Source organism: Zeugodacus cucurbitae, chromosome X (assembly GCF_028554725.1).
Source record: "Zeugodacus cucurbitae isolate PBARC_wt_2022May chromosome X, idZeuCucr1.2, whole genome shotgun sequence".
NCBI lineage: Eukaryota > Metazoa > Arthropoda > Insecta > Diptera > Tephritidae > Zeugodacus > Zeugodacus cucurbitae.
In genome coordinates this window covers 32,946,133-32,968,910 of record NC_071672.1, presented here as the reverse complement: position 1 = coordinate 32,968,910, position 22,778 = coordinate 32,946,133, and the positions used below count along the sequence as shown (strand labels likewise).

General features: G+C 35.9%; 3 protein-coding genes across 17 annotated transcripts in view; 2 read left to right on the top strand and 1 right to left on the bottom strand.

The window, feature by feature from the left end:
* LOC105220041 (epidermal growth factor receptor kinase substrate 8-like protein 2) overlaps positions 1 to 407 on the top strand; it is a 42,830-nt gene extending 42,423 nt beyond the window's left edge. For all 9 annotated transcript variants that reach the window (XM_054235597.1, XM_054235593.1, XM_054235602.1 and 6 more), the window contains one exon: positions 53 to 407. In XM_054235597.1, the coding sequence (XP_054091572.1) occupies positions 53 to 130 (78 nt within the window). In that variant the 3' untranslated portion in view covers positions 131 to 407. The remainder of the gene's footprint in view (positions 1 to 52) is intronic.
* Positions 408 to 912: 505 nt separating this feature from the next.
* LOC105220040 (isoleucine--tRNA ligase, cytoplasmic) lies at positions 913 to 5,263 on the bottom strand. The gene is made up of 7 exons (XM_011196421.3): positions 5,102 to 5,263; positions 4,804 to 4,978; positions 4,122 to 4,740; positions 3,431 to 4,063; positions 2,509 to 3,359; positions 1,955 to 2,447; positions 913 to 1,897 (listed from the first exon to the last, which is right to left on the bottom strand). Exons 2-7 carry the CDS (start codon positions 4,974 to 4,976, stop codon positions 977 to 979), a joined length of 3,690 nt encoding a protein of 1,229 aa, XP_011194723.1. The 5' UTR covers positions 4,977 to 4,978; positions 5,102 to 5,263; the 3' UTR covers positions 913 to 976.
* Positions 5,264 to 11,410: 6,147 nt separating this feature from the next.
* Positions 11,411 to 22,576, top strand: LOC105220037 (eukaryotic translation initiation factor 4E transporter). Of its 7 annotated transcripts, none has more exons than XM_011196417.3 (6): positions 11,411 to 11,528; positions 12,533 to 13,567; positions 13,915 to 15,207; positions 15,284 to 16,888; positions 21,521 to 21,883; positions 21,949 to 22,576. In XM_011196417.3, exons 2-6 carry the CDS (start codon positions 12,766 to 12,768, stop codon positions 22,209 to 22,211), a joined length of 4,326 nt encoding a protein of 1,441 aa, XP_011194719.1. In that variant the 5' UTR covers positions 11,411 to 11,528; positions 12,533 to 12,765; the 3' UTR covers positions 22,212 to 22,576. The 7 variants fall into 7 exon arrangements, with proteins under 7 accessions (XP_011194719.1, XP_028901410.1, XP_028901411.1 ...); XM_029045577.2 differs by having other exon boundaries at positions 11,415 to 11,589; positions 12,700 to 13,567; XM_029045578.2 differs by having other exon boundaries at positions 11,415 to 11,589; positions 12,592 to 13,567.
* The last annotated feature ends 202 nt before the right edge of the window (positions 22,577 to 22,778 follow it).

The window sequence follows — 22,778 nt, the reverse complement described above, 5'->3', positions numbered from 1 at the left end:
TAAAATAAAAAGCCTTTAACAAATTTAAATTTCCTTAATTTTTCGTCCTTAGTACAAGACAGCACGTTCATCAGAGTTACAAAAAGTTCTGGCTCGTGCACGTCCCAAATATGAAGTGTGTGAAGACTAAAAACGCTTGTGCATTGTGCCTTAAAAACTGTCTGACAGAAAAGCGCGAATCAAAGAAAAACCCCATAGGGCTTATGTGGAATTTATTATTACCACGAAATGTGCCTTTCTAATCCGAATTAAGCAGGAATGCTCATATTTTTGACAGCAGAGTAAAATGCATATCACTTTTTGTTTTCGGAAAGCCCATTAGTGATTCCTAGTATACAATTTATATAATTGGGTATTTCACCCATACATTTTGAACTCAAAATAAAGTATCTAATACGTTCGATTTACCTAAATGTGTTTTAATTAGATAACGTTCAAAGCACGAATTATACTTATTGCACAGTACGTATAATATCAGCCATTATCCATTGTAGATATAAGTTGCTTAGATTAATGTATGTAACGCAATTTTAACATAGCCACTTTCGACATACATATATATGTTGGGATTTATCGGTCTATTGGGTTCCACAACTTAAATTTAGTAGTTGAAATTAATATACCTCAGTTGAATCCATCACAAAATAAAGTTTATCATACAATGAGGGCAATTGATAACGGAAATGCTGGTTCATATGTCCTGGATGCCCCTGGTGGAACTGGGAAGACATTCTTTATGTCATTAGTTTTAGCCACTGTTCGTGCGAGTCCAACATTGCGGTTGCATTTTCTTATTCTGGCATAGTAGCCACAACATTAGAAGGATACCGCATTGAAATGACCCTTCATTCTTCAAACTGTTGAAGAACCAAGCACCAGTTTTTATTCTTCAGTAAGATCAAAGAAAAACAATTTTTTATGTCTATTTTTTTTATTCATTCCCAATGAAATTTCATAAAATTAATATTTTCAGCTTTCAAAGCAAAGGATTTCCCTGTGGATTTTCCGTAAAAATAAAATGATTCATATTTTTAAAGTGGCAAAATGGAACATGTGACTGTTTGACGGCTTGATATTCAGCTGTTTCGTTTAAGGCGAATCCCACCAACAAAGTTTCTCCATTTAATGAAATATTTACATCCGACGCTTCAATTTGTTTTCGGTTGTTAATTGAGTAGATGCTGTAATTTAAGCCGAAAAGACCAAATATTGTATTTATCTCGTCGTATATTTGTGATAGCGTAATGAATTTATTTGTAGTACTATTCTCAAGTAATATACTGGCTTTTCTTCCCTGATTAAACCGTGGACTTATTTTTTCAGATAGAATAAAATTCACCCACTTAAATGGTGTCGCATTTTCATTTCCATTTGTACAAATGGTTAGTTCTATATTCACACCTTTAATGTCTGTATTTTCAGTGATAATTACACGCCATTTAGCGGTTTCTTCCATACTGAAGGGAAGCAATTCCGACTTAATACTGGCTTTAATCATGCTTTCATGTTTACCAATAATTTTACTTAACTGATGGCTTTCACCAAAATTTTCAGTTAACTTATAAAAAATTACAACCGGGTCCGTTGGTATGAGTTGTGCCTTTTTCTTAAGTTTTTGTATGCGGTTTATAAATTCACGTGCTAAACCCTCTTCGAGCAATTCAGGACTCGGAGTCATATCCATAAGCACAAGTACTTCGTTGTCACTGTTCGCCTCCATATTTGCAGCAATCTTCTCTGAAACACAGTATATAATCCGCACTTCTTCGAGTTCAATGCGCTGGTTGACTATTTCGAAATAGCCATTTGACAGATGTAATTGTATTTCATCATCTTTAAGCTGTTTCATAGCTGATATAATGGATTTAAAATTACCCTTTAAACGCTGACCTAAAACCTGCGGGAAGAAATCCAGTTTATAAATAACTCAAGGAAACATGTACAACTAATGTACCTTATGATCCGGTTCTGCGCGTAAAGTTATGCCATATTTCTCCTTATCTGAACTTACAGTCAACTTGCGCACATTTAACTCACTCAAAATGAACGTTTCCAGACTCTTGATAGCAGAAAGGCTATCCTCATCCTTGTGTATAACAATTATATCCGAGACAGGATATTTGATTGGCAGTGTACGTCGGTCACGCATTACACGACCCAATTCGATAACTGACTGCATTAAGCTTACCGATTTCTCAATATCGGAACGTATAAAGTTGCGATTGCAGTCCGGCATTAACTGATAATGCACTGATGTTGGATTTGCAACAGCATTAACTGGTTGAAATAGTAACAAACGTTGGAAAATGTATTCGGAAAGGAACGGTGTGAATGGCGCCATCATTTGAACCATTGAATAGAGTACGTCATACAGTGTATCTAATGATTTTATACACTGATCCTTGCCAAGTTCGCCTTTGATACGTCGACGATTCAAACGTACATACCTACAAAAATACATACTAGTATTATAATATATATCAATAAATATAAATCACTTAATCTTACCAGTTAGTTAATTGATATATAAACTTGGTTAACCGTGGCACCACCGTGTATAAATGGTACTGTTTCATTTCTTTAGAGAAGAAATCCACCAGTGACTCCTTGAAGGATATTATCCAAATATCAAGCACAGACGATTCACCAATATCTTTCAGATGGCGTTCCTTAGTGTATGTATACAACTGCTCACCATTTAGATCTTCTTTCTCAAAGCGAGCAATGTTTTGCAGTAAAAACCGATACGCGTTGTACCACGGCAAGAAAACATCTTTAATTATATCCCGTACACCTTCTTCCTTAAATCTTAAATTTTCCGCACGTACTACAGGCGAGTTTATTAAATACAAACGCAATGCATCGGCGCCGTATTTGTTGACTACCTCCATGGGGTCAGGATAGTTCTTCTTACGTTTCGACATTTTTTGACCATCTGCCGCCAACACTAGGCCATTGGCAATTAAATTTTTATAAGGCGCTTTATTGAATAAAGCTGTAGAAATGACCAACAGTGTATAAAACCAACCACGCGTTTGATCAATGCCCTCGGCAATGAAATCGGCTGGGAAATTATTCATAAAATCTTTTTCGTTCTCAAAAGGAAAATGCTGTTGAGCAAATGGCATGGAACCAGACTCGAACCAGCAATCAAAAACAGCAGAAATTCGCTTCAATGGCGGTCGCCCAGGTATCGCAGATGGAATTTCTATTTCATCAACTGTCTCACGATGTAGATCCGCAATCTTCTTGCCTGATAACTCTTCCAATTGCTTGATACTACCAATACAAACAGTTTCATCTCCTGTATGCGATCGCCAAATTGGTATTGGTGTTCCCCAATAACGATTGCGACTAATCTGAAAAGCCGAAATACAAATTATAACGATATTTTCACTAAGATAAATATTAATCTAATGTTTAAACTTACAGCCCAATCCCTTGCGTCTTTTAACCAATTCCCAAATCGTTTATCTCGTACAAATTCTGGTACCCAATATGTTTGAGAGCTGCAAGCCAATAAGTTTTTCGACATATGCTCGACGCGTACAAACCACGATGGCACAGCTTTATAAATAAGTGGTGTATCTGAACGCCAACAGAATGGGTAGCTATGTTTAACCTTCCCTGTTGAAACAACACTTCCACTATCCTTCAGCATAGATATTATTTTCTTATCGGCATCTTTTACGTATAAACCAGTTAGATCTTTAACTTCATTTGTGAACCGGCCGGAGTCGTCTAATGGACATATTATGACACTTGATTTTGAAATAATACCCGCCTTAAGACAAACACGGTAATCATCTTCGCCAAAATACGGTGCATTGTGTACAATTCCAGTGCCCGAATCTTCTGTTACATAATCATCTATAAGTACACGAAAAGCATTATCTTCAATTCCCCTCTGCTTAAAATAGGGAAATGCAGGTTCGTAGGGTTGATTAGCTAGGGTGCATCCAGGAAATTTATCTAAAATTTCGTATTCATTTTCATTTTTATAGACATAATTTAGACGACATTCAGCAAGAACATATACTCGAGCAGTTGCTTTATCCAGTACCTAAAATGATATTTTAATTTGGATGTGCATTTTATGTTACCTCTACATCAGCACTTACCTTAACATATATCATGTTAGGATTAACACAACAAGCGTAGTTGGATGGTAAAGTCCATGGCGTTGTTGTCCATACGAGGAAGTACGTATTTTGCAAATTAATTGCCTTTAGTGACACCACTACACAAACATCGACTACTTCCTTGTAATTTTGGCCAGATTCGAAATTGGAGAGCGCAGTAGTGCATGCCGTTGAATATGGCATCACCTTTACTCCTTGATAAACTAATCCCTTGTCAAATAATTGTTTAAAAACCCACCATATCGATTCCATATACCAAGGATAAAGCGTTTTGTAATCGTTCTTAAAGTCAATCCAACGTCCCATACGAGTAACAATTTCTTCCCACTCGTTAGCGTAACGCATGACTATTTTCCGGCATTCAGCGTTGTATGCTTTAATTCCTATTTTAGCAACATCTTCTGGGCCACGGATGTTTAAAAGCTTATCTATTTCAAATTCAACCGGCAAACCATGGCAATCCCAACCGAAACGTCTATCCACATGATATCCCTGTTGATATGCATACCGGGTAACAATATCCTTAATGGTGCCTGCCAAAATATGACCATAGTGCGGTAGTCCAGTAGCAAATGGTGGACCGTCATAGAATGTATATCTATAAATTTTAAGATTTGTTTTGAAATACTTCCAATAACTAATAATCTTTATTAAACTTTACTTTGGCTTTCCCTTTGATAATTGCATACACTGTTCAAATATTTTGCTCTTTCGCCACACTTCCAATGTACGCACCTCCTCTGCTGTAAAATTTATTGTTTCTGGAACGCGGCAAACATTTTCCCTACAAACGACAGATGGTGTGGAAGCACTATGCGCCTTAGCCATGACCATGACTAAGAATTAAATAAAATATTAGAGCCCACGTGTATACGGCAATAGTCAATAATAATACAAAAAACAAATATAATTTAAGTTAATAGGTTAATATTTGGCAATGTGTATATTAATTTAATTACTTTTAAAATTTGTCGCGTAGGAATTAAATTAATTGCACTTTTTATTCAGAAAGCTTTTATGGCGATGCCACAAAAGCAAAATATAACCTATTTTTTGTCTCGGTATTTGCAACAGCACTCTTCTATTTTGCTAACAGAGAGAGCACACGACCAAATTGTTGCTGTTGGCAACAATGAAGAGCCATAGCCTCCTTAGACCGCTTTCATACTCAAATACTTTTGACACTACTTATCGGAAACTTATAGCTATGTATCAATCACTGCGTTCACATGCGAATTATGTATGCGAAAACTCGGTTTTGGAATATCTGTCCGTTTCTTTCATATTATTTACACAAATAATTCTACGCTTAATTTAAAAAACAAACCTTTTTTTCATTAACAAATATTTATCTCTATTCTCATAAAAACCTTTTCCTAGTAGTTGATGTTGTGACAGTTTCACAAAATGTTATATTGTTATAAACCTTGATCTATTCCCAAGCGAACGATGTCAGTTTGGTGAGAATAGCTGCACATATGACAGAGAAATGGACAAATGAAAAGAAAACTACCAATGTATGTGATTGGCGTTGCAACCGTTTAGCCGGTTATAGCCGAATCGACGATAGTGCGCCACCTCTCTCTCTCCTTCGCAGTTCGGCGCCAGTTGGAGATCCCAAGTTTAACCAGGTCGCTCTCCACCTGGTCCCTCCAACGGAGTGGAGGCCTTCCCCTTCCTCGGCTTCCTCCGGCGGGTACTGCATCGAACACTTTCAGTGCTGGAGTGTTTTCGTCCATTCGGACAACATGACCTAGCCAGCGTAGCCGCTGTCTTTTTATTCGCTGAACTATGTCAATGTCGTCGTATAACTCGTACAGCTCATCGTTCCATCGTCTGCGGTATTCGCCGTTGCCAATGTTCTGAGGACCATAAATCGTGCGCAAAATTTTCCTCTCGAAAACTCCTAGTGTCGTCTCATCTGATGTTGACATCGTCCAAGCTTCTGCACCGTAGAGCAGGACGGGAATGATAAGCGACTTGTAGAGCTTGATTTTGGTTCGTCGAGAGAGGACTTTACTGTTAAATTGCCTACTCAGTCCAAAGTAGCACCTGTTGGCAAGAGTTATTCTGCGCTGGATTTCGAGGCTGTCATTGTTCGTGTTGTTGATGCTGGTTCCCAGGTATACGAAAACTACCAATACTCAAAAGTAATTACTCAAATTTTTTTGCGTCAAAAGTATTAACACACGACGTAATGATAGATAATTTTTAAATTGTAATGTTCTTCTGTCTAAATTACTATTCTATGGTGATAAATTCATCATTGGTTATTTCGCCTTTGGCATCAAAAACCTCCTGCTACCTGGTTCGAATTGATTAAATAAAATTTATTTTTTTTTAAAACCAATTTTCGGTAATAATGGAGTTTTCGGTCATTGTATCAATGGTTCTCTGATATTTTATGATAATGATCCTTCACGATATGAGCATTGTAGTGTTGTAAAATCCTGCCAATAGATGGAAAAGCCCGATTGACCAGAACAACGCCATGATGTCACCTCCGACTCTGTTTAACGCCTGAACTGCACATTTCACGTCGTAAGTGCATAAAGCGTTTATTAAACATGTCTGGAACAAAAATTCAGTCTTATATTATGTTCCCACAAAAAAAATTGAAGTAATTAGATTACATTTAAACGCTTAACAAAACTACCCTGTTCTCACTGCCGTTGGAGATTTTTGACATTCAGGCATAAACACCAAATATTTATTAAAGGAAAATATTGTAATGCCGTACTTTGTTATAAAAATTGTCTTTTTTTTAGAAATATTCTCCACTCAATGGAAATATAGGTAATAGGTTAAATTTTTTTCGATGGACTTTTTATATATTTTGAAGTTTTAGATGGTTGTCATATAGAAGTTCGCCCAGCAGCAGAAGATGCTGTTGACTACTACAATTACAAAGGCTGGTATTCCACAGTTCTTTTGACTTTAGTAGATGCAAGGTAAGTGTTTTCATGAAGCTCTTTTAACACCTAATGTATTTCTTTAATGTTATGCCGCTTTATATACATCAACGTTGATAGTCCAGGCCGTTGTAATGACTCTTCAATATTTGAGAGTTCATCTTTAAAAAGCCAGTTAGCACAATCTAGTTTCTTTAAAGACATGAGTAGACAAATTTTTTCAGTTAATGTTCTGTGTTCAAACTAGATGAATATTTAATGAAACCTTACCCTTTTTGTGTAAACCAACCTTTGGATAAAAAAAAATTTAATCATGTTCTCTCGAAATGTCGAAGAGTGGTGGAGAATGCTTTCGGTCATTTAAAGGCAAGGTTTAGACGCGTTGGCAAAGGCTTGGATAACCACATCATCAAAGCGTGCTGCGTTTTGCACAACTTTTTAAATGAGGAAAATGGTGAAATTAATGAAAAGTGGATTGCAGCACAACAAATCGAAAACGAAACTCGACAGTTGCCAGAAAACGTCTCTTACGTTTGTGGAAATGTTAACCCAAGAGCAGAGGAAATAAGACAAGGGTTTGTTTCATATTTCGGTCAGTAATTATTTGAAATTATTTATTTATTTATTCCACTACAAATAACAAATATTTCTATATTATATATATATATATAATAATACATTTTTTAAGTTTATTTATATTAATATTTTCCAATTCATACATTCTTTTTCTTATATTAATTTTTTCATTGACAATTCATTTTTTTAAATTCATTTTCATTTATTTACATATGTATCTTAAAACTAAAACTTAAATTTATATTCATTTTTTTAATTCATTTACATTTATTATTTACATATCTTAAAACTAAAACTTAAATTTATATTCATTTTTTTAATTCATTTACATTTTTATTTACTTATCTTAAAACTAAAACTTAATTTCTACTTAAATCTAGTTTTGGCGACGAAGGAAGTCGATGAAAGCGTCCTTCATTTCCCTGACATCGTTCACATACATTTGTAACATGTCCAGACGCTTTTCATCGGCTTCCTTCATCGCCTCAGTCGCCTTTAAAAAATAGTCCCGCATCTCCTCCATTACCATCACAGCCGTTTTTTTCTTCTTACTAGCCTCGTTTGACGATGGCCGAGTCGAGCTACCCGATGTAGAAGGACCAGCGTCCGGGCTCGGGAGCGGCGACTCCCCTTCTATTTCAGCCTCCAGGTAAATCGCCTCCATATCACCTGAAAATATGCATACATATTAAAAACTTTCTACAAACAAATAAAAGCATAAAAAACATTACATAAACGTTTTTCATTTCGAATTATAGAACCTCCAATACACTTAAAACTTACCCTCGATGCTGTCCTCCACAAGCTCGGCGGAACAAAAGCTCTTGTAGTCGCCTACAGCTTGGTGAACCGCTTCGTACAATTTCCATGTACTCGGGGAGCCACCCGATTTTCCAATTTTTTGTTTCTCTTGCCTAAAATTATAAAAAAATAATACTCAATGATGTACGTTTACTGCATAATTTATTACCCACCTATATTTGTTTGTAAAATTATGTAATTTTGTTTTTATTTCCTGTGCAGTATATATATTGCCAACTGATACCATGGCGCTGGACATCTCTTCATATATGTGGCTGTTCTTCCTAGCGGAACGAACAGCTGAATTAAATCGGCCTCGGCAGCCTCACTCCAAACAACACGTTTCTTTTTCATGCACTATGCCTTTATTTTGTTTTATTTTATATTTTTATTTATATTTATTTGCACTTTTTTGATTTTTGATTTGAAGTTTGTCTGTTATTTTCTCTTCTTTTTAAATTGTGTGTTTTTTTTTCACTTTGACAGTTTGTAGTGTCAAAATCAGCTGTGATTAAACAAATGTGACCAACAGATGGCGCAAAGTCAGAGACGCACAGGAGGATTTAGAGAAGTTCAGCTTCAAATCACTTTGGTGAAATGATTTTGAAGTGTCATTTTTGTATGACGAAATCTCGTTAAATCCAGCGGTTTAGTGAGTTAAACGTCTCAGCAACCTAAACCACGCAGATTTGTGTCTGTGGAAACATAATATTATCTGTCCACGCCAGGCTTTAGAATGCTATTTACGTCAAATGGGATTCAAATCGCTTTTTATGGTTTCGAAAATATTGACCGTTTTATGCACAATACAGGTGTTTCTGTTAATTTCTGTTGATAGCCTAGGCAGTGTAGCATCATTAACTGTTAATGCAATATGGTGATTTGATGCTGCTGTAATATTAACACGACTTATTGTGGGATTTTGTATGACGGTTTCTATTAATCTTCTTCATTACCTTTGTGTTTTCACAGGTTTCTGTCCAGTTCTCCTTAAATTGTCCACTTAATTGTTCGTCTCCATCTTTTTAATGACATTATAAACGATGCCGGTGCCGAAACAACAGTCTTAAACTTAGTAACAGTCCTCGATCTAGTTATAATCGTTAATATCTCCGTTTTGGTCATTTTAATTACCAATTTTTATACTTTAGGGCTGTGTTAGTTTGTTATGGATGTAATAGAAGGCAATAACTAATCCTGCACAAATCAAATGCAAGGATAAAGGCTAAATCGCGGTGTGTAAATAAATTTTACCAATCCCTAATCCTGCACAAATCAACTGCAAGGATAAAGGCTAAATCGCGGTGTGTAAATTCTTTTGACGCAAAAACCTATGTGTAAATACTTTTGACAACTGGTAGTATTTTCATTTGTAAATTTCTCTGTCATATGTCCATCTATTCTCAGCAACCTGGCATCGTTCGCTTGCGAATAGATCAAGGTTAATATAACATATTGTGGCACAGCCACAACAACAACAACAAGAAACAGCTTTTTCTGTAGAATTTAAAAAAAACGTTCGATGTGTAAATAATTTTGACCACCTCTGTATTTTATAAATTTTCTACAATTTCTCTTATAAACCAGGAACTAACGAAACAATAGAATTCTTTATTTAATTCAATTACTATAAAATAAATTATTTCTAGTTAATCAAACACTTATCTTATCTGATTTATGGCAGTAAAAGTACAACACCAGGACATGGCGAACCCGATCCCAATTGATGACGATGGAACAGTTGTTAAATTACGCGACCATGAAGAAATTCGAGTAGCAATTACCCGTGTGAAGAACAACAAGGCTGCGGGGACGATAGATTACCGGCCGAGCTATTCAAATACGGCGGCGAAGAGCTGATAAAGTACTTGCATCAGCTTCTTTGTAGAATATGGTCGTAAGAAAGCACGCGCGACGATTGTAATCTGCCCAATCCACAAAAAGAGAGACCCCAGAATCTGCGCCAATTACCGTGGAGTGGCAGTCTCCCTCTTCCTCGACTTCTACCAGCGGGAACTACATCGTACACATTCAGATATGGAGCATTTTCGTCCTTTGGAACAAAACGACCTTGCCAGCGTAGCCGCTGTCTTTCTGTCTTTTTTGGCGGAGGCAGCGCTCATAGGTACGTTCTATGCGCTCATAGAAAGTATATTTGGTCACATCGTCCTTCTCTTCCATCGGGGCGTAGGCGCAAATGTAATAAGCAATATGTTGAAGAACCTCGCTTCGATGAGGATTGGATGCCTTCCGTCCGTGTCCCGTCTATCGCATTTCTTGGATGGCGGTGATGTCAGCATTTACTCTTACGAGGACATCAACCAGCTTGGCATAGGCATCTTCCCAATGAAGGGTCGGGACATTCCAGGCGCATGCTTTTAATTCGTAGTCCTTAATATCTTTGCAGTGGTTGCCAGCAAAATTGGGGTCAAGAACTTTCCTCACTTACGTGAACTTATACACATGATACACCATCTATTAGCTTGTGGTGGTTATATAAAACACGACTATTATCACAAAGAGAGCATAGGCAATTAGAGTTTCAACAGAATTGAGATATCAAGGAACAAGTAGAATTGAAAGAGCTTGTGTTGCGCAACAGTTGCCGAACTGGTTGCAGCACCTTAATAGTGGAACAAATGTTTTATATATTATTCTTAATCTGGTGAATCTCCTCATTCCGACCATACCCATTTTCATCCCGAAATCGTGGGTTCGCATTCTAAAGCCGACGTAAAAACGATTCATCGTGATCTCAATGAAACTTATATGATGAAATATTTTTTTAAGTAAGCTGTGGTAACTTAATTTATTTTTTATAATTTCACTCTATACCCAGTGTTTATAAAAATTAATAGATAAATTTTGGTTGTAAACATAGTATAATTATTCTGGTGATATTTATATGAACATTTGTGAAAATTTTAGAATGGCAATTCTCTCCCGATAATTTGTTGGACAGAGAGTAATATATAGTACAATAAGTCAAATGCTAACAATAAAAACAAAGCATATACGACGTCAACCACTACGTTCAAATTCTTTATATCGTTTGTTCAAGTGTGCTTTCTTTATCAAAGTGGTTAAGAAAACGAATGTATGTGGTACTTTTATTTAATTTATATGTATAAAGCGGGTTTCTATTTGTAAACGGAAAAGTGAGTAACTTTACAGAATTAAATTAAAAATACATTAGTTAGTGAGTTTAAAGAGTGGTACCTTTCTAATACATTGAAAATTGTGAATATTGCAACGAAGTGATTTTGTATACATAGGTTTACAATTAACTGTATTGATATACCTTAATTATGGCGTTGAAAACAACAGTGCAATTGTGTTATTAAAAAATATAAATGTTAATTTTTTTTTCGAATATATTAGCAAGTCTCTAAATTCAGGTTGACTCTCATCGGCCATTATGTTTGCAACATTTAGTGTTGCCAACATCTTTAGAGAGTGATTGATTGTATATAATAAGAAATATGAAAGTTAATGTTAGTTAAATGCATCGTAATTTATCGTCCATTGTTCTACACTGATTTATTTAATGGTCGATATCCAAAGAAAATGTTTGTGAAATCGCAAAGTATTTTAATATCTAAATAAGTACATAAAAATATCAAAAATTTGCAGTTATGTTTGTTTGAGTTTATAAGAATGGCAATACTAGTATTGAGCACTGAAGAAACGAATAGGTGGTACAACTTTTTTTTCGCTTTTACTTTTGCGTTTGTGATTGTCAGGACATGATTTTGTTAAGTACATGGACTTCTACATTGTTTCCACAAAATCGTGCATATAAATCATAGCAACAGTGTGGAAAAAGCAAAAAAATATCACTTGATTTATATTATATCTTTTGCCTATTCGGTTACAAATGTTTAAACTTTGTTTCTATTTCTATGTCACTAATTTTTTACTAATTATCGAATAAGAAATTGGACGATAATTTTCGTGGTAAGAAAACAAACCAGTTAAAAAGTAATTTCTTAATTTAGTATTCGTATAGTGATTGATTTGAAAAATTCGATACCCATCGATTTAATTTCAATTGTGATATATAGTTAAATATTTTTTTATATATTTTATTTTATAATTTAGTACTTTCGAACCTGTGAAATTGGTAATATGTAGTGTATTTTACTGATTTATACTGCCAGGAAAATAAATTAAAGTAGTGAAGCTTTACAAGCGGAAACAAAATATTCGGTTTAGTAATACACAAAAATGCAAAATAATCAGCTTATAATTACAAATTTATAAAAAAGGAAAATTCATCAATAAATTGGCGATACCTTGTAATAACTTGGATTTGGACGATATAATCTTCGGCTATGAATACTTCAGAGGTTTCGGCGTTAGACATGTCTGTTAAGTGTCAAGGGCCTCTAAAACTATATTATTACCAGTTACCTGAGGCCATTTCAGACAATAGTAACTCCACGGGTTCTAACTGTGACAATGTAAAGCGTTATAGTAGGTCAAAACTATATGATCTTCGCAACGAAACACATTCTCGCCGCCGTCCTGAATACGTCCTAAGAGCTGAATTACAATCGCTTGGTGTGTGGAAGTTTAATACGAGTGGCAATGTTCAACAAAATGGTTCTGGTTCCGGTAGCGAAGGAACCGCATCATCTAGCAATGCTTGTGTAGCTAATCATACAGCACAATTATCATCTTCGAATTTGAGTGTCCGACGATCTCCTTCAAGGCGTGAAACTACAGGAAACATATCAAATTCTTCGCAACATAATTTATCTCACCATAACCTACATAAGACATACATAGACCATCGCAGCATTTCTTCAGCACATCTTATGCCTGCCTTTGCTAAAAGACGTATTGCTGCTTCTTCTGTACCTTCTAGTAATACCAATATTATGGGTGCACAGAATTTATCAAGCAGTGCACATTCATCTTATGGACCAAATTCTCCAACCGAAACACGTTCGCAAACGCCTACAGAAATTAAAGATGGCTTATCTTACCCTAATATTTTTGGTGGGAATAGCAGTCATGTGAGGCAACGAAACAAAGATCAATTGTACGATTACCGTCAACGCGGAAGTAATGGCGGAACGATGACTGGAGATGACAACAGTTTATTCTTATCACCTCAGAGGAAACTGTTGGGTAAGTAACCAACTAAATTATATGTTTTAGAAAACAATAATATGCTCTTAAATTATGCTTTGACCGAAGCGGATATATTTTAATAAAATTAGGCTATAGATAAGGATATGTTAGAGGATTAAGTTTGAAGGTATATATGAATTGTTTGTCATACGGGGACTAGTATGTTTTCGTTTTTATAGCAGTTCCACTAGCTGTTGCAGACACTTTTTTCAAAATCCCGTTAAAGATACTCAATTAATTAAAGTAAAAAGAATGGTCCATCTACATTATTCTGCTAATTAAAAAATTTAGTTTTTGTATTGATTAACCAATGCTTTTTTAACTTAATATTTTCTCATTTACAGAGCAAGATCGTGAACGGGAGAGAGAGCAGGAGCTTCAGTCTAATAGTAGGCGACTATCATCACCCATTGCTCTAGGTTCATCTAGACATAGCCACAACAACGGTGGGATCACTCAAGAACGAAGAATCGGTAGTGGCCGTTTATTACCACGTGACGTAAACTGGGATTACCGTGCTTCACAAGATAGAGATAAAGGCCAAAGCTTGATATCTGCCCCGGTACCAGATAAAGAGTCATTAGCAATAAATCATTTAGGCCCGCCTCGAAGTGGCGGACGGTATTCAGATCGAGCTCATGAGCGGACATCATCTGGAAATGGATACTCAGAACGGCGACACTTGGAACGACGTAGTGGAGGAGGCGACGATAATATCCGAGAAAAATATGACTACGCTGGCAATGCTCAAACACCTAATCCTCATGGTGGTGGTAATAGGCGAGATGGGTATGGCACGGATTTGTCTTCAAATCAGCATTCTGTATCTCATAATCGTAGGCGGAATCAAAAATATCATGACAGAAATGAGGAGCCTGAATGGTTTAGTAGCGGTCCAACATCTCAGCACGATACAATTGAATTGCGTGGATTCGAAGAAATGGATGACCAATACCATGGAAGCACCAGTATTGATACTGGTAACACTAAGCGAACAACTTTGCCAAATTCGTCGAGGAAGATCAGTGAAAGTTCATCGCCTCTTGAAAGCGGTGCTTCAAACTTGTCCAATTCGAAGTCAAAAGAGCAATTACACCCATCGTTACAGCAAGATAATGAATCCAGTAGCAGTTTAAACTTATCTCCAACTATTTTGACAATCGGCAACAGTCCAACTAGTTTTGAAAACAGGGATTCTCTGCGTGAAGAAGAGAGTAGTAAAGAAAGTGGAGAAAGCATTAACGCTGAAAGATCAGTAAGAAGCAGTGTAGCTATTGAACCAACTCTACCAGATTTTATGATAGAAAATGAAGAAAAGTCTAAAAATGCCAGCAATTCTAGAGATCCGGAGTTCAATTTTGATGTTTTCTTGAATCCAAACCTTGATCCGCTTAAACACTCACTAATGCGTGGAGACAAATCCAATAATGAGAACGAGCTAATAGGCAGCTCTCGGTTCAGCCGTTGGTTCGCTAACAAAACTGGAATCAACGAAGTGCAACCACCGTCAGGAAATGATAATACAAAGAATATTGCTATGGATTTAGTTAGCAGTGAAACCAAAAATGAAACGAATACTTTGATGGAATTTCTCAACAAACTGCCAGCTTTACCGGATTCTGTTATAACACAAAAAGGTATACATTGTTTAATGGTCGTGAGAGTTACTTTGTTTGATTATATTGTTCAACTTGACTTTTTTTTGTTTTTAAGTAGTTACCGCTATTACCAGTGTCGAGGAACTGGAAGCACGGATGGGTGTAATGAATACAGCAAATGAAATTGTACCGGAGGCACACAATTTAGATATGCCAAACAAAAAAGATCAAGATAGGGTACTTGATATAATTCTTCCAGTTGCAAATGAACCGGCAAACCCAGAACAACCACAAGCAGGGGAAATTGAAGCATTTAAAAAGCTGTTGGAACAACTAGGATCTGGAAATAAACAGCTACAACAGCAGCAGAAGCAGTTACAGCAGCCCTTACTACCGTCTAATATACAGTCGACTGTTTTGATATCGCCAAAAAATAGAACTGAGCCGATGCCACCACTTAATATAATGCCACCAGGGGCTGCATTAGCTGGTCCAAATCTCTCGCAGCAAGTTATCATTAAAAATGATGACTTGAAAAAAGTTATGCATACGCAGACTTTTCATCAGCAGCATCAAAATAATGACATCAGTATTTTGTCTCAGGCTCAACCGATACCATTATCTGTATTGTTTGCAAATCATCCTCAAAAGCGTTTGGAACAAAATCTGTTTCATGGCCTACAACGCGGTGACGTGTCAATACATGTTTTGGAACACCATCTTAATAACCCGAGTACATCACTACATGTGAAAGAAGTAATTTCTGCGGTACTCCGCGACACATCTACTATGGCCGCATTAACCACCAATATTCCACAAACTCAGCAGAACTCTGGACCTATTGGGCACCAGCAACAGCACTCGCCTATTTGTAATAACAGCGGAAACCTAATGCTCCATCATGGTCCTATTAATGCAACGATCGATCCATTGCAACAACAACAGATATTGCAGCAAATTCCGAATTCAAATGTTATGATTTCTGGACAAACAGAACGGATTTCACTTCTGCCACATCAATCTACAAATCATCAAGCTATTCCGAGCCAACGAGAAATTCAATTTCATACACACACCATAATGCAAAATGCTATGCTGAAGAAGAAAATAGAGGAACAACAGGACTCAATTAGACGGCGCCAGGAAAAGCATCCACAGTCAAATAACATGTTGGGTTTAAGCGAAGTTGATGCCCAACAGAAAAATATGCAACAAATGCATCTCTCCAATAGCATGCAACAGCAGCAGTCAACAACACAACAGCAAGCGCATGTGCCGCATACAATTCAGCAACCACAACAGCATCAATCATCGAGGCATATTAATTCACCTACTCCGTTGGCTTTCACACCAACGTCAGTGCTGCGAAAAATGACTGCTGATAAAGATAATACGAACTCAAATAGTACAACTCAACACCATACTGCGACAAATTCTCTTATACAGCACCAAAATAAAACTATGGCACAAAATAATTTTATCAATTCATCAAACAACCAGCATCAGATGCAACAGCCGATATCGACTCATCCACGGATGATACTTGGTGGTAACCACTCACAGCAACAACAGCAAATGAGTACCAATAATCCGGTGCCGCCACAATCTTTAAACCAGACTTCGCAACAACAACCAGGGCAACCACTACGTAACTCAATGGCACCAATGAAATGGCCGTTACATTTAGTAAATCAAAATGTCACTGCTATCAAACCGATGGGTAAGTATATCAAATGTTATATAATGTATTTGTATGGCTTTAAGGGCTTAGTCCTCAAACGTTTCGATGCTATCCAATTTTACGTGTAATTTTTTTTAATTTTAACTGGAATCACCATAAACCACACAAAACTCGTAGGTAGAGGGAGGTAAGGTAATTTGTAGAAATTTGACTTCTATTGTCAACTCAAAAAACTACATGTTCTGGAAGTTCGGGTGTAACCGAACATTATATACTGGAGCGATTTCAACTATTTTTGCCATCAAGCAACATCATATCCAAGATTTTACGTCCACTTTATTTTGCTAAGATAGCTCACATATCAATGGCCTGAGTTTGCCCATTTTTGGCACAAAGGCACATTATTAGAAGGAGCACATCACTTTTGAATTTTTTTAGACTCGCTGAGAGAGTTACGTATATTTTTAATAAAGAAATAACAATAAGCTCTGATGTCCTCATATACAATGACTGGAGCCTTTAAAAGGAAACTGCATGTTAAATTTAAAATGCTGTAGTTCTGCAAATTTTTGTTCCGATATCTTCACTTTCGCTTAATTTACTGTGGCCGACAAAAAGTACCTAATCTTGTTGGAAGATGCAGCCGAAACCAAGGTAAAATTATACATTGAAGGTTTCGAATTAAGTTCCAATAGAGACTACTATGTGTAGCGATCCATACTACCCTCAATAAAGGATAACATTCCCACTCCAGAAGCCGCTACACCTCACTAAACTATTACACTGCCGTCACCATACTTCACAATTATCAAAAAGTACTTCGGATCAAGCGCAGCGTTAGTTTTTATTCAAATCTTTAATTTAATTTTGACTAACTAGTAAATATAAGCTTGTTTAAAAAGTCCTTCCTCTTTTCTTTATGTTCATTACCGACAATGTATCACCTTCTGTGGTGATCTCTGGTGGAACCCGTTATCGGATAAAGTTTGTTTGTAAATTTTTGAGGAATATATGGCACATATTGCTCTAATTTTAAGTTAGTGACTTGGATCTTGGTCCGCCTTTTTGAGAACCAAACCGATGTCTTAAGAGATGGATGCTTTGGGCGTCCGCTGTTCTGCTTATTTACGCTATAATCACTACTTTTGAAGTGTTTTACATGGTTCGTACTGCCGTTCTACTCAAGTTAAACATTTTCGTATTTTCACCATATTATTTTATTTTTATTTTTCATATCCTAAAATTGCTTTTCGCAAAGGTATTGTAGGTATTTATGTGTCCAAATTATAATAAAATTCAATAATAACCAAACAATGACCATAATTAAAGAGAAAAAGCGAATAATACCTTACCTCAACACTACATTCAGTGTATTTAGTATGAGCTTCGTAATGTATGTAGACATTTGTCATGCGAATTTTTGAGTTTTACTTTCATAACTTTTTTTTAATAAATATTTGGTTTTTTGTGATTAAAAGGAAGATTAGAATGAAACTGTATAAACACAATTTTTTAGAAAGCTTTTCTTACTTCCACACCAAAGAAAGCAGCGGGTGTATGTTGACATTTGTCGGCCACTATATATGTTGTAAAGAGAACGAATCAGATGAACTTAAAATTGTAGTATAGTAAAAGTAGGTGTGGTTACGAACTGATCTCGGCCGTTTTCAAACTATAGTATTGCGATGCCAAAGAAGTATGAATCGAATTCGGTTGAAATTGGTAGAGTAGTTTCTGAGATATGGTTTGAGGGCAGCTCTTCTGTACCATTTTTACCATAAAATTCTGTCGGGTCTTCAACATAAAGTTTGTGTAGGAGTTTCATCCATTTCCATACTGCAAGTACCTAAAGGAAATGACTCCAGAACGTTTGGTATTTACGAGATACAGTTGTAATGAAGTGGATAATGAAGAAAAAAATATTGTAATTGTCAGTTGATTGTTTCGAATGTTTTTTTTTTTACTTAACATGAAAATAATATTAACAAAAAAAAGCAACTTTATTATGTTATATAAATTCTTAAAAAAAAGTTATGAAAGTATAACAGAAATAGCTTTCTCAAAATATAGGAGTGCCTTAGATAATTTGTCCAAAACTTAACAATTAACAAATTAAACGATGAACAAGTAAGAAAAGGCTAACTTCGGGTGCAACCGAACATTTTATACTCTCGCAATTTATGCTATATTTTTTTATTAATTTCACTCACAATTTCGCCTATATATTCGGTATAAAGTTCAATAGAAAACCTATAATAAGCTATATGAGAGCTAGGGGAAGTTATGACCTGATTATAACCATTTCTGATACAGATATACTCTATTAGAAGAAAAAGATTTCCTCTGAATTAAATTAATATATCTGAGAAATTTACCGATATTTTCGGTGAATAATTACCATAAGGCTCTGAGTTCTTCATATTCGATACCGGGCCATTGAAAAGCTATAGTCACAATTTTTTGATGTGATGCTACTGATCATATACAGTATTTGTGTAAACTTATATTTCGCTATCTTCATTGGTTCCTTGTGTATATCTTATAAAGTGAAGGAATCAGATGGAATTCAAAATTTAGTTGTATGGGAAGTTGTCGTAGTTGTAAGCCGATTTCATCCATTTTCCACACTTGTCATCAAGGTGTCAAGAAAATATTATATACCGTATTTCATTAAAATCTGTCGAGTAGTTCCTGAGATATGGCCGATGCCACGCTCATTTTCCATTTTGTAAAAAAATCTGAGTGCAGTTTCTTTCTGGTATTTATTCTGTAAAATTTAGTATTTCTCACGTTTTTCATTAGTGAATTAACTCACTTTTAGTAATTTTCAACCTATCCTTTGTATGGGAGGTGGCTAAAAGAAACATATTTGGGGACGGGGCCACGCCCACTTCCTCACAAAAATTACATCCAAATATGCCCCTTCATGCGATCCTTTGTACCAAATTTTATTTCCATAGCTTTATTTATCTCTTAGTTATAGCACTTTATGTGTTTCGGTTTTCGCCATTTTCGAAAGCAAACTTTCTATGGTGCCAAGAAAGTGTGCCAAGTTTCATCAAGATATCTTTAATTTTACTCAAGTTACAGCTTGCACAGACGGACGGACAGACAGACATTCGGATTTTGACTCGCCACGTCGCCCTCATCACTTTGGTATATATAACCATATTTCTAACTCGTCTAGTTTTGGGTGTTCAAACAACCGTTATGTGAACAAAACTATAATACTATAATACTCTCTTAGCAACAGCAAATTTGTTGCAATTTTCACACCTTTGGGGTGATATGTGCTCCAAACTGCTTTACCGTTTCGCAAATCTACTTAATATTTGTGGGAACCTGGTTAGCGACTTCATTTTGTATGTTTAATTTTCGATCGAATTGTGATCAAGAGGCTGGGGGAAGCATTCAAACATTCAAAAGCGTTATCAACGAACCACTTCTTTGCCACTTTGTGTGTATGCTTCGGTTCATTATCTAGCTAGAAGATCCAACCCTGTCGCATTTCATCACACACATTATGGTTGCCCCTTCATGTTTAATTATCTCTATGTAATGCTCTGGATTGAATTCAATTTTGGGAGATCTTCTTAGTTACCATCGAGAACTTTCTCTACCAACAGATAAATTTTGGATATGTCTGACCACAAAATGTTGCACAATTTTCTTTCTATGTACATAATTATCTCTACTGCAATCAAACCCAAATTTCTAACCAAGGTGCTCTAACTGTCGATAATACCCCTTAACCTACCCGATAAGTGGGTATTCGGAAAAGTGTGATAACTCTTCTTTCTTGCCACACTTGAGACCATTTCGGTGGTTTTTTACAATCACAATAGTCGGTTCTTCGTAACCGGAACGGACCCGAATATTTATGCGCATTCCTCGAAAAATTTTGTACAATATGTTGTGCCGCTATAACAACTGGAAATTGAGGCCTTATTGCTTCCGACTCAGACGTCTATGGTCACTAACATTTCATAACCGATTGTAAAAAAACAGCGAAATTTTTAGTATTTCGTTTGATAGTCTGCTTTTCTTCGCTCCGAATATGACCACGGTTATGACTAGTATACTGCGGCTCTGTATACCAAGATCCTTAATCGCTTACCAGTAGCACCTGGAGAAAAGACAAAGTGTTCGCAATTTAGGTAATAATCAGTCTGCGAAATTGTAGAGAATAAGCATATTTGTTTTTATCAGATAAACAGATTATATGCAGTGGAACTTCCATAACTCGAACTTCTATAAGTCGAAGATCGCCATAACTCGAACTTTTGAACTATATGCGATGTAAATAAATAAATCTGTGTATAAATCTATATTTTACAGTTTTTTGAAAAATTTTATGTTTTAATGAAAATTCTATAACTCGGAAGTCTCTCTAACTCGAAGTTTTTCTGTGGATTATGGTGATTCGAGTTAGAGAAGTTCCACTGTATTTGTAGAACCTTGTAGTTTGTATTATGATCTCCAATTGTTAGACACGTGAACGGAAGTTTTCAAGTAGACAAAAATATATTATGTCTTATTTTATGTAGAAAAATTTTCAGGTGAAACAGTAAACTATTCGTAAATATTATAGAGCTGCAATTAAACATGCTTAATAATTTTCCTATGTTGATTATAGTAGTTTTAACGCTATTACATTTCAAATTGATACAGGACGGCCAATTTTGAAAGCACCTTTACCACCACAATCTGTCAATCAGCAGCAACAACAAATGCCACAGATATCTCCAATGATTTTCAATAAATTAGATTTTCAACAAATGCAACAACAGCTATTGAAAAATAATCAGGCTCCACAACATGTTTTAAACCAGTCTACAACTCCATTTTCTCAACACGCGATGGTGTCACAGCAACCACAGAACCACTCTAACATAATACCCCACGTTCAACATCAACAACAGTTATATCAACAACAACGTGTGCTTGCGCTGCAAAGGCATCAGCAACAACAACTGCATCTACAACAACAGTTGCATCAACAACAACAGTCTATCGACACATCTAATCGAAACAGTGCGTACAGTAGTGATTCTCTTGTATTTGTAATATATAACATAATTTTTTTTATTTTTGTTTAGTTTGTATGCAATCGCCACGTGCTAATGATAGCAACGGTGTGGCAAATAACGCTGCAGCTGCGGTTGCTGCCGCTAGTATAATAAATTATCAACGTGATGGTGGATTATCGCCCACCAGTAATCAATTGGCGCAGTGGTTTTCGCCTGAGTTACTTGCGCAAGCATCGGCTGGAAAATTGCCACTGCTCAATATGAATCAAGCGTTAAGTTTAGAAGAGTTCGAGAGAAATATTCAACATTCCTCAACAGCAGTGCACAATTAATGTCACAATTAGCCTGGCATGTTATGTTTAAAATTGTGTATAACTTGGGAACCATGTTATTTTGAATATTTTTTATTAGATTGCTTGAAAGCACTAAATACGCTGAAAGTATCTTCTATATGAATTTAGATTTAATTCTGAAATTGGAGCAAGAAAAAGAAAGTTTTTAATAACAACTGGTAGTAAATATCAATTTTAGTATAGCGTATCCACGTTTTATCATAATTATAACCATATGCTTATGAAATAGTATCTCAATTATTGTAAATGAATTATATGAATTTGAAAACGATTGTACTTTATAAAGTGTAAAAAAATATATATGAACTAGAGAAGGCAAACAATAAAAAGTAAGGAAATCCGTACATTAACTTCTTTATGTTATAATAAAAATATGATTTCACTAATTTTCGAACCCGTAGCCGAAATAGCTCCATTACTCCCAAACACACGTGGATATCACGTTCAATGCTTTCTCATCTACGAGACCTGATGGTATCTTACTTGTGATGGTACAGTGGGTGGTAAAGCTCTTATACAGCTAGTAATGATGAGTGTCTCGACTTC